Source organism: Quercus suber, unplaced genomic scaffold (assembly GCF_002906115.3).
Source record: "Quercus suber isolate HL8 unplaced genomic scaffold, Cork oak 2.0 scaffold_66, whole genome shotgun sequence".
Classification (NCBI taxonomy): domain Eukaryota; kingdom Viridiplantae; phylum Streptophyta; class Magnoliopsida; order Fagales; family Fagaceae; genus Quercus; species Quercus suber.
Window position 1 is genome coordinate 1,542,784 of NW_027069531.1, and position 11,972 is coordinate 1,554,755.

Genomic DNA, 11,972 nt, shown 5'->3' on the forward strand with positions numbered 1-11,972 from the left:
CTGCTCGGTCACGAACTCTCTCACTCTCACCTTATCCAAAACCAGACCTGTATAAAATAAAGATATAAAGGGCTCAATCCCCCAAAAACACACTCGAAAGTTGAAACCGTCATTATAAAAATAAAAAAAATAAAAACCTAAACCCGCAGAAACGCATATATAAATAAATCCTACATTTCTGTCTCCCTGCCTCTAAACAAAGCCTCTCAGTCTTTAACTCCTTTCAGAAGTTTCAAGTTTCAACTCTTTTTCAGTAGTCTTTCTTCTAAACAATGAAAACCCTGAACCGAAAACTACTCCAACTACCAAACTATGAATCCTTACCCAACCAATCAAACCTCGCCACGTCATCCTCATCGCCACCCACATTGCCACCTATTCATCACCCACTGTATAGCTCTATGGCTTTCACTTTGGCCGTGTTTATAGTCGGGCTTTTGTGTATGGGGCTCTACTCTTTCTACCTACGCCGCGTCTCAGGCGATTTTTCCTCGTCTGATGATCATTGGGGGGCGAGGAATTCTTCTCAGCCGTCTGATCTTCCAAGTAGGACGAATAATCAGAGCGTAGGAGTGGACCCCGAGACCGTTCGGGCATTGCCGGTGTACTCTTACCGTGGGGACGAGAAGTACCAGATAGATTGTGCGATTTGTCTGAGCGAGTTCGAGGAAAACGAGGCTGTCAAGATGATACCTTTTTGCAAGCACGTGTTTCATCCCGAGTGCGTCGACGCGTGGCTTTCGGGTCACGTGACCTGCCCGGTTTGCCGGTCGAGCAGGTTATTTGAAGGGGAGGAAGGTTTGGGTGTGAAGGAGGAGAAGTGTGATCAGGGTGTGAGTGGGTCTGATGAAAGAAGATCAACGGTGGGGAACCACCATGACGTGTGTATTGAGGTGATGGTGGTTGTGGGGTCATGTAATGTGAGGAGGAATAGTAGTTGTTCGAACTTAGCAGATCGAGCTATGTTGCAAAGAACTTTGAGTTTTTGAGACGTGTAAGCTTTGTATATCAATAATATAGTCATTCCTAATTAATTTTTTTTTTTACCCTATTTTCACGTCAAGGTTATATTTTTTTTAGACTACTTTGGAGATAGCTTGTGACATTCCCTTAAAAGTTATCATGATTTTTGAGGGGATAACTTGTCTTACCTTCCTTTAAAAATTACCATAATTTTTGAGTAGAGTAATAGTGTGTGTCTTTATATTAAAACTCATTTGTCTCTCTTTTTCTTGTATGTGTGTGTTTGTTTCTCTAAAAATAAAAAGTTGAAAAGAATTAGAAGTTATTTGAAAATATTTCTTTAATTTTGTCTCTTTCAATTTTATTATTTTTCTCTTATTTTTTGTTTTGGTTAAATCATTAGTTAGGCTCAAATTTATTTATTTTTGTGGGTAATAGTAATCCCAATTAAGTTGGAAGCTAAATTATAATTATATATATATATATTTTTTTTTTTTTTTTTTTTTTTTTTGGTGATCTCTAAGTCACGTATGAACATGTATGAACTTGACCATTAAATTTGTTGATCAAGATGGTAAATTGCAAATTCGGCTGATAAAGACTCAAAACATTTTAAGATGGTGCTATTTTCAATATCACTATTTGCTAATTTGTGGCATCACCTTTCTGGCTTTCTCATGTGATGAGTCTTACTTGGGTCTTATTATATGAGAAGGATGAGTGCATAAATAATAAATAACAGTGGGGATTTTTTTTTTTTTTTTTTTAATTTACGTCTTTCTAAAGGAATGTAAGATAGTAAGTGCTGTTGCTTCAATCTTGCACGCAAAGTGATTTAGAAGCGACTAGCAAGGCTGAAATTCAGATTTGCTTTCAACGTGGTCCAAAGGACCAGAAAACAACAATAGGGTACTAATGAGAACAGTTTTCTCTGAAAACGATTTTCAGGAAATAATGGCCAAACAAGTGATAGATTAGTGGGACTTACTTCTTTTTTTTTCTTTTTTTCTTTTTTAAGTTGAATGAACTGTTTTACAAATGGGGTACCATTACCAAACATGTTCTTATACAGTACTCTGTCCCAGTGAAGCTATAAGAATTTTAAGATAAATGCCAGATCTGCCCGAGAGTGTTCTGACAGGTCTCAAATCAGACTGGTCTGCCTTTTTTTTTCTTTTTTTAACCATTTGTTTTGGGCTTTCTCTTTGTCTGTATTTGTATTGCTTAATTCTTGACTTCTTGTTTGTTGGAAATACAAGTTCTTCCATTTAGCAAAAATATAAAATATACAAATTGATCAGTGCAAGCTTCAACCAAAATAAAAGCATGAGAGATTCTCAAAAAATAAAAATAGAATCACGAGACAAACAATCCCGAGAAAGAAATCTGCCTTCATTCAATGTACTAATAAGTGCACCAATTGTGCACGACTTTACTTTGATTAGCAAGTCTTGGAAATAACCAAGAGGAACGACAAACCATGCGTGTTGATTGTGCAATAATCCAACACGCCAATCCAACGAAACAAACCCAACGCACTCCACTTCGATGTCTTAGATCATTTCTGATGGGTTGATTGATTGGCTGGGTTAGGTTCTCAACTTACTTTAAAAGCTTGGTTTGGATTGGGTTCAAGTTAATTTGATACTAGAGTTACTTACGCACCAAATGATCCCAATAGACTTTGATTCTTTGAACAAGGATTGACCAATGACCAATTTAATGCCGCTCCACGACAAAAGCTCCGAACAAGGTTTAACTTCAGATCATTTTGGAAGAAAATTCCTTCTATCCTACATGTGACAATTGATAAAACAATTTCCGTGTTTTTAAATAAGGATTTTACTTAGGGCACACACTTTAAATAATACAAGTAAATTGTTTTATGAATTATGAATAGTTGAATACCACAAAAGGCAGTACTCCCAAAGGTGAAACAGTGCCTTGGTTCGTCCTGTTTTTTCTTTAAGCTTTTTAGAGACAGGAATAGGAGTTAACCTTTAATGAAAAATCGTCTTCCTGTAGCCACTATTTTTTTTTTTTTTTGTCTATTTGGTAATTTGGTCCACCATCAACTGGAGTTTTTACCTTTGAATAAAATTCTATGGTAGAAAAATTTTTCACTCAACAAATTTATTCAGGTCAGAATAAATTAATCAAAGATGCCAATTGTTTCAAACATACACTCGACATATATGGCAACAACCCACCCCAGAAAACAGAATTTTCTCTATCAAAAAGAAAAAGTACCCAGAATGGTCCGGGTACACGAACTGAACTGGAGATTATATATTTTGTTAATCCAACTTTCCTTTCTTAATTATTCTTCCCATCATAAAATGGAGTAAGCACGGATCATCTCAACAACTGGTGCCCAACACATTGGGCATTTTCCTCTACTTTGGACCAATTCATTTGCACATTTTGTACATGTACACATGTGCCCGCATCTGCAACAAGGATATATTAAAAGAAAATTGTAAGATTGGATATATTAGCAGCAAAACTTAGTGCTATCCTGCCATTCTATACTTCAATTCCACACCAGAATGGTACACAAATTTACCATTACCTGTACAGTAAAGAATTAATATTGCTTTCACAACATACACAGCAGATTCCTTTCCTCACATAATCCCATTTAGATTCATCTTTCAGCAAACTGTCCCTACATGCTCCTGCGACAAACCCATGGCACAAAATACAGTCAAGATAACTGCTGCAACCAGCTGCTGGCATTAAATAATTCCTAAAAACTTAGCTAATATTCAAAGATAAGGAAGATAGAACAGTCACCACCCAACCTTAGTCCCAAAATTATGAGGTTGGTTATGGATTCTCAACAGACTAATTAGAGTAAATCATATGTATTCTATTTCGCCATTCTATCATATCCAAAATCATACTGTGTGTCACCTACTTGATTGACATGTCATGTTTTACTATTTCTACTAAATATTATTTTAAGTCTTTTCCTACCTTTTTTCATTCACTCAACTTGAATCAAATTTCTCTAACTCATTGGTGCAATTAATCACTCTTCTCTAGTTTGGTCATATCATATGACCAAACCATCTCAAGTGGCTCTCTCTCATCTTTTCATCAATAGAGACTACCCCTATCTTTAAACAAAAAGAAAAGGAAGATAAATGGAGATAACATGATCATCCACATGAATATTTAAGGTAACTAAGAGACATCAAAAATGAAATTCAATACCAAGGTAAAACATACAAGGAGATAAATTGCAGGTAGAAAAATTTACATGAAATATCACCACTTGAAGTAAGTGAAGAAATAGTGGGAAGGAAAATGGGGCACAGAAAAAAGAGAATTGAACAAAAGATAAAAAGGAAGAAGAAGAAAAAAAGAATCCATCAAGGATTCTACACAGACCTAGAATATCAGAAGGACGATTCAGGGCAGCGGAGACTTCTTGTCTTATTGAGCGTTGCAACTCAAGTTGCATATCCATGCAGGCCTCCAGCATCCTCTGCATGTTATTCATCCTCTGCTGTAGCCTAGCCATGTCAATCCGCAAATCATTTATGATGTCCCACTCCTGTGCCAAGTGCAAGACATGATTCAGTTTAAACTTATAACTACAAATTGAATAAAGGTAACAGTTTCCAACCCATAGTAGATAATTTGCTGCTATAATTAGCCAAATACTGTGTCCCTTTACTTGTGCATGCTAGACAATTACTTTAGTGACTAACAGGAATGACAAAATAATAATAACTTCAAGCTTCAAAAGAAATGAAAATTTCAAAAACTGAGGTTTGTGCATTAAACAACTTTTCACTTTTAAACATATTGATTAAAAAAGGAATCAAGTTCAAAGAATAATCATGAAGAGACAAACGCACAATTCCCAGACGCTGATGCATGTCGTGCTGTGGCCAGTTATCATGGTGTATCTCTGGATAATAGAGTGGCTGAGAAGGTGGTGGTGGTAGTGATGAAGGTAGAGCAAGTGAAGGACTCTCAACAGCATCCCTCTGACTGTCATTCTGATCTCCACTCTGACGCTCAAGATCTTGTTCTTCTGATTCACGAGAATGTGATGTTCCAGGTAGTTCCCAGTCAGTGGGAGCATTATTTTCCCGTCTTTGCAGATATGATTGTATCAATTGGTCAAGACTCTCACGGAAACCACTGTGAAGAAGATTAGATACTCGTCTCCTGCAAAATGAATAAAATCTCTATGAATAAAAAACTTGATCATCTAAAAGGGCTTAGTGCATAAGCCCTTCTGTGGCAGATCTCATATACTTCACTTGGATATGTAGTTAATACCTGTTTAGGAGTTCTCTGATTTCCACATTGTGCTCATTATCATCCTCAGGAAAATAATATGTATCTACTACTTGAACTGGATCAGCTTCCTGATCGGAAGGCCCATCCAACCAATGCTGCACAGCCTCTTGAAAACCATTATCATCGTCCCAAACTTCTGGGGCTCCTTGCAGATGAGGCTGTTCCATATCTTCATTCCCCAACTCTCGGTGGGTAGAAGTACTTCCCACCTGGTTTTCATCCATATCTTCTCTAATGCCATCCCTCCATTCACTAAATTCCATATTATCTTGTTGTGAGTCTCTGTGATCAGTTTCCATAACTTGTTCTGGCCATTGTTCTACCTGAGCAGCAGCTTCTTCCCAATTTATATCCATGTTATAGACATGATCTGGTAAGCCAGGATTAGAACTTTCCTCAATAATTGGCTCAGAATGTCTGGTAATTTCTTCACCAGCTTCTTGAATTAAGTAACTTTCTCCTGGTTCAGTGAGCAAAGTTTCAGACCACTCACTAGCAGCAATTTCCTGTGAGCTTCTGTTCAAGCTTTGCCCTGTACCATCCCTACTTTCAATGAACACATCATTCTCTGAAAGCTGTACCTGCCACTCTTCTTCATGAGCACTAGATCTATGCCATCCAATATCTTCAACAACATCATCCTCTAAATCAGTCCTAACATCCAATAACCTGTCGCTATTACTCACCACATTATTAGGATCAAATTGTTCACTAAGATCTAAGACACCCTGTGCATTGTTTGCTTGAGTTTGATAATTGCTGTTAACATTAATGTCACAATTAGATGAGGTATCGGAATGGTTGCTGCTTACTTGACTCCATACAGAAGTGTCCAATCTGGAGCAAAATCCTTCCCTGCTTTAAAGAAATGGGTTCCATGGTGTTATTGCCAAAAAGTGAAAATAACCACCTTTACTTGCACATACATAATAGGCAAAAAAAATTAAGAGCAAAATTTGACAAGAGTCCAATAGAAACAATATGAGCCAAAAAAGGCCAAAGTCATAAGATATAAATTAATGCAATAACTCAATATAAGATCAAAGCTGAACTTAAAATGCCCAAAATCAAAATGGGAAAGGACATAAACCAAGAAACATTTAGTATTAGAACAGTGACCCCAGTAACACTTGACATTATCCATGTAGCATCCAGAAACTGAATGATATATTATGTACCAATGAAGAAACCTTATTCCATGTTAGTCTTGCACTAAAGGTCCCCAGTTCAATCCTAAGCAATATTAGGTGATTAGTTCCTACCAACTATCTCTTTTTCTTTTTCCTTTTTTACTGCTTGACGTTTAAGAGTTTCTTAACTATTGATTAATGCTTAAATACATGGAGTCCGGGTAAGAGAATCTTGCTATCAATTGTGAAAGCATGACAGAAGTCCAATGCTTAGCTACAATTTGAATCTATTCTTGATAGAAAATTTTCACCTAGAAAGATGAATTGCACTGCGGAAGAATGCAAGCCCTACAGGAAACCATCAATTCACAGTACACATGAAAGCTCTTGACATAATCCCTCACATAATATTTCCACTCATTGTATCTTTATACAAATAGAAAATTATCAGAAACAGCTGTATATCAACACCCTGGTGAAATTGTGCCTGCCTAGGCAACCACATTCAGGCTCATATTGGCAAAAAGGTTGCTAAAATATTACAAAAAGGGACAAGACCTAATTCAAAGCTTTACTTCACACAAGCTGCAATATGCTGACTATTTTCTCAATGATCTCCAACATAAAACTCAAAATATAAGATAATGTAACCCTAAGATATGTTTGTAGTACGTAATACCAATTTTATTATTAGAATAGAAGGAACACTCAGCCAGTCAAGCCCTTACTTCGCCACACCAGTGAAGCATCATACACTCAATGTTTGGTTTTAAGAGAGAGTTAGGAAAGAAGCTACCATAGTTTCTGTTCCAAGGTTTGTAGAAAAAAGAGAATGGATGGGCTTTAGCCAGGCTCTCAAGGGAAAAATTAGGAAGCAGTCTAGTTAGCATGAAGATCTATTTTCTACATCCAAAATATCAACAAATTTCAGAAGCCATTACCAGCATAAAAATTTCACATCCTTTAATGTAGCAATCTAATCTCATCTTCTAAGTTTCCAAAGAAGATATGATTCACATGTGAAGAGAAGAGAATCAACAGCAAACTTTAATCTGATTTTTATTGACAGTACAAGTTCTTAATACAAAATGTTCTCTAAAGCAACCCTTGATAATAAAAGCATGTATTAGGGGAAAAAAAAAATAGGATATAACAGAATATATTAGAGAAATTAGACCAGAAGCTTTGCATGGAAACAAATTACAGAGCTCTTTTTGTTATGAATATCATAGAAAGAAATAATACCTCAAACCAGATACAGAAGGTCTCTGCCTCAATAAACCTAGTTCACTTTCTGCCAGGGAAGCAGGTCGCTCATTATCAACCAATCGGTCATTTCGCAAAAACCTGCCTCTAAGTAATGACTGCAAAAAATGTATTAGATGGTCATGTTATAACAAAGTGCACAATCATGATCCCATGCTTCATTTGCAAACATCACAAAGGAAAAATAACAAAAGCGCACTATAATCTAGCAAATAATCCGAACCAAAAAAAAAACCACAAATCCATAATAATGAGCAAACCTCAGAGCAAACTAACCTTTTCCAAGCATAAACTTCTCAAATTTCAGAAAAATAATTCCATATATTGATACATCAAGTCAATGCACTAGAAAAACTAACAAATAACAAACGACCTAAAAATAGCAATTATTAGCAATCTCTTAATTACTAAGATAATGTTATGTGTCTGCTAAATCTAAAATATATTAGCTTAAAGTTTATTTCAAAAAGACTTTTTTGTTACATTAATACTAGTCAAAGAAAGATAATACTCTCAACTCTGGCATGCCCATGACATATGAAATTTCTTACATCAAAAAGAACTATCCATAACATGAATTAGTATCCAAACATGCAACCTTCTCTGTTTTTAATGGCAACAAAACATGTGCATCCAGTAAGAAAATTATATAATTCTCTGCGGTAGTTAAAAACATGATCTTCCTATTGCGCAAGAATCAAAATACTTATTGTTGAGGAAGAGTTCCACCAAGAGCCTGTTGATAATCATGTTGGTTCACACTCCAACCCAAAAACTTGTGCCAAAGGGATTTGGGGCCAAATATGTGTGTGTGTGTGTGTGTGTGTGTGTGTGTGTGTGTTGATGTGTAAGGGGCTTGGCTCAATGGCCAAATATGTATATCAACTACTCACTTTCTTTACTTTTCCTCAATGAGAGACTCAACACTAATGTACACAACATGCACAACTAATCTCCCCATTATGTGTGAATCTCTATCATATTGATCCATCTCTCTCAAGTGTGACTACTTCACAAATCCAAGAATATCACACATACAAGAGTTGCACCAAATGCGGAGCCAACAAATGCAGCTCACTCCAAGAGTCACCCACCCAAGAGTCACCCACACTATCAACAAAGCCATACCAGTCACATCAAGAGCACAACACATATTCAAGTGGAAGCAAAACCATCAGCTATGATACTAGTTTTTTAGGCAAGAGAACACCTAGGAAGCCACCAAGAGCCCCATGATATACATATTAGGAAACCACTATGTCCTAAAATCTTAAACCAATGGATCTATGCCCAATTATTAATATCAATAAAATAACTACTCTATTCAGTTTTTCTCAATGTGGAACTCAAGTACTCAACACTTACACATGAACTCAAAACATTTAAATTAAACAGAAGTTTATTACGAATGGAAATCTAGTAATTCAATAAATTGAAAACTTCCATATCCCTCATAGTCATTCATTTTTCAGAGGCATTCACAAATTGATCTTTGCGGCCAAGGTGGACACTCCCACAGGAGCATCTTATAGGCTGTCTAGTCCATATGTGATACGTTTATGCTAGAGCATGGTCATCTGCCCAAGGGCTTTCTGATATCATGATAAAAGAACATTTCCCCATCATAAAATAGTTATGTATGATACTATTCAAGTCCCAACTCCCATATATACCAATTTCACAAAACAATGGGTAACAAAGTCTATACAGAAAAATAGGATCAGTGAGAACAGTGATGAACCAAGGAAGAGATAGAGAAAAGAAAACAAGACATTGCAAAATAAATAAATATATATATATATATATAAGCTTTGCATCAATTAACCTGAATGCGGTTCCGATGAGCAAATTGTGATACAGCCCGATGCTCCAACAAACCTTGAAGCTCACTTAGCCTTTCCCTCTCAGCCTTCTTCAGCATATCAAGCAGAGCCTGTCTGCCACATAATCGACGAATGCCCCTCCGGATATGCTCATTTCGGCCTCCATTCTGGTTAACAAGCAATCGATCACGAATCTGTTCAATCTGAGTACCAATATCAGCAGATTGTTCTTCTCTATTGTCATCAGAAGCAACTCTCTGCTGGCTATTCATTTGTGCCCACTCCCTTATGATCCTCACCCTCTCCTGCTCAGTTTCACCAAGCCACTCAGCCCTAGGGCTGTTGTTCATATGGGAAACATTTGGTGCTTGTTCTCTCGCCCCACTGTTCATCCATTCCTGGAAAATCTGCCTCACCCTCTCCCTTTCAATTTCCCCAAAATCAGAAGAATGTTCACAGTTAAAATTTCCAGAATCAACGTGTTCATTCTGTGAGCCAATTTGAGTTTGAGGCCATGTTCCACACACACTCTCACTCACACTCATGTCCTCCCAACCACTGCTATGTTCATCACTATCAGAAATCTGCTCCCTTGAGAGGTCAGAAATCAAAACATCACTCCTTTGTTGGACCATTCGTTCTTGATGGGTACGACTCACCACATGCTCATCCTCAAGCTCCCGCCACATCTGCAGGAGCGAGGATGCCCGTGTTCTGACCCTCGCTTCATCAGCTTGCCGTCCTGACACCTGAGAAGGAGAGTCCCTAAGGAAGGGGGAATCGAGTACAGAAACATTGTGCAGACCAGCAATAGCCATTTGTCTAAACTAAAACTAAAAATCTTTCAACCCATTCACTTAAAAATGCAAAATAGGCACATTCACACACAGGAACTACAATCAGATGATTCCTTCTATAATCAGCTCATCACATCTGCATCATCCTCGTGGTCATCATCATCATCACCACAATTACTATCACCATTGTGGATCTTAGCCACACGATGGCAACGAATTACAATCATCAAACTGACCCGCTAACATGAATCGCAGGAGTGATTAACTCTGCCCGTGAGTTTTCTGCATCAATTAGGAAACAGTCATTTTTACTATATTCTAACCCCAACTAACACGTCAAGTCAAAATCACAAATAATTTCCAATGTCACTACCTTAAAAACAAAGATTTTACCAAGCAGCTACCTAATTTTCAATGCCTGAAAAGCACTACTACCAAAAAACCTATTCAATTCCTCAATGCCTCTGTTTGGTAGACAAGAAAATGAAAAATATAATAAAATAAAACAAAACAAAATCTTCAGCATCAGATTTTCCACAAATAGGAATCCCAGACAGAAAAACCTCCACCAAATTAAGCCTGACGCAACTATTTACCCTACTCAACTGTGACATTCCAATTTTTAGAATCCCCAAAATGAGATTCAAACTCGTTTTTTCCATTACTATTTTTTTCACCATTCCCGGCAACCAAACAGAAACAACATACTAAATCTGCATCAAGAACTCATTCATCAAATCAACTCAAAACAAAAGCAAAAAACAAAAATCTCGTACACAAAACAAATCTCCTTCAAAACAAAAAAAAAGAAGAAGAACGTGAAACACACAGAGTTTAAAGTGATGGAATCGATTCTGAAAATTAAAGAAAGGAAGGAACAAAGAAAAAAACGTACCGGTGAAGCTCTGTGGCTTTTGGTTTAGAAGTAAAGGAAACGAAACCCTAGCTGTGAAGCAAGTTACAGAGAGAGGGAGAGAGTTCTAGAAAGAGAAAATGGGGAAGTCAGAGAGAGAGAGAGAGAGGGGGGAGAGAAGGAGGGAAGAGCGGTGATTTACGAATAATAAATGAAGACACGTCACCGTTTCGGAGACTTGCTCTACTTCCCTCCTATAAATATTTATTGCCGTAACGCTAACGTCTTTTAAAAAAAAAAAAAAAACAAAAAATTTGAACTGGGAAGCGGTGACACGTGGCGGATGTCTCTGTCTTCTGTCACAATCACATCACTGCGATTTTCTCAAATCTTGAATTGAACGGTAAGTGGCGGAGAAGTCTACACTCTTGCAAAACGACGTCGTTGTCTTATTATAATATAGTCTCTTTTACACTTTTACAAGTTTTACTGCAACCGTGAATTTCTTTTTCTTTTTCTTTTTTGGGTACCTAATCATTTCGGCTCCTTCTTTTGCGGTATTGCCTATATACTAGTTTTTGACTCTTTGTGGACACCATTGCTTGGCGACAATACACTCCACATTTTTTGGCATGCTAAATATATATATATATATACACACACAACACGAATCTATGGTCATTCAATGGTTTTTTTTTTCAGTTTTTTTTTTAAATATAATTGGATAATGATAATAAGAAAAGAAGGAATTCGAAAGTTAATAAATTCTCCTAAAAAAGAGGAGAGTAGATTATTTTATGTCCCTTACATGCTTAGAAGT

The 11,972-nt window shown here is 36.8% G+C and overlaps 2 protein-coding genes across 3 annotated transcripts; one reads left to right on the forward strand and one right to left on the reverse strand.

Annotated features, from left to right (window-relative positions):
- The first annotated feature begins 401 nt into the window (after positions 1-401).
- Positions 402-989, forward strand: LOC112016352 (RING-H2 finger protein ATL57). The gene has a single exon (XM_024048904.2). It carries the CDS (start codon positions 402-404, stop codon positions 987-989), a length of 588 nt encoding a protein of 195 aa, XP_023904672.2.
- A 2,090-nt stretch (positions 990-3,079) lies between these two features.
- Positions 3,080-11,393, reverse strand: LOC112016319 (uncharacterized). Of its 2 annotated transcripts, none has more exons than XM_024048864.2 (8): positions 11,195-11,393; positions 9,505-10,581; positions 7,659-7,777; positions 5,263-6,138; positions 4,833-5,148; positions 4,360-4,525; positions 3,536-3,641; positions 3,080-3,413 (listed from the first exon to the last, which is right to left on the reverse strand). In XM_024048864.2, the coding sequence occupies exons 2-8, from the start codon at positions 10,318-10,320 to the stop codon at positions 3,296-3,298; spliced, it is 2,517 nt and encodes an 838-aa protein (XP_023904632.2). In that variant the 5' UTR covers positions 10,321-10,581; positions 11,195-11,393; the 3' UTR covers positions 3,080-3,295. The 2 variants fall into 2 exon arrangements, with proteins under 2 accessions (XP_023904632.2, XP_065628990.1); XM_065772918.1 differs by lacking the exon at positions 11,195-11,393 and adding an exon at positions 10,673-11,053.
- Positions 11,394-11,972: the final 579 nt, after the last annotated feature.

What these genes read in the sequence shown, in the direction of transcription:
- LOC112016352 (XM_024048904.2), top strand. Translation starts at nt 402, where the DNA reads ATGGCTTTCACTTTGGCCGTGTTTATAGTCGGGCTTTTGTGTATGGGG.
- LOC112016319 (XM_024048864.2), bottom strand. Translation starts at nt 10,320, where the DNA reads ATGGCTATTGCTGGTCTGCACAATGTTTCTGTACTCGATTCCCCCTTC. An exon ending in CCTTCTGTATCTGGTTTGAG is followed by an intron (nt 6,139 to 7,658) that starts GTATTATTTCTT and finishes TCTTTAAAGCAG; the next exon opens with GGAAGGATTTTGCTCCAGAT. An exon ending in TCGTCCTTCTGATATTCTAG is followed by an intron (nt 3,642 to 4,359) that starts GTCTGTGTAGAA and finishes GGTTTGTCGCAG; the next exon opens with GAGCATGTAGGGACAGTTTG.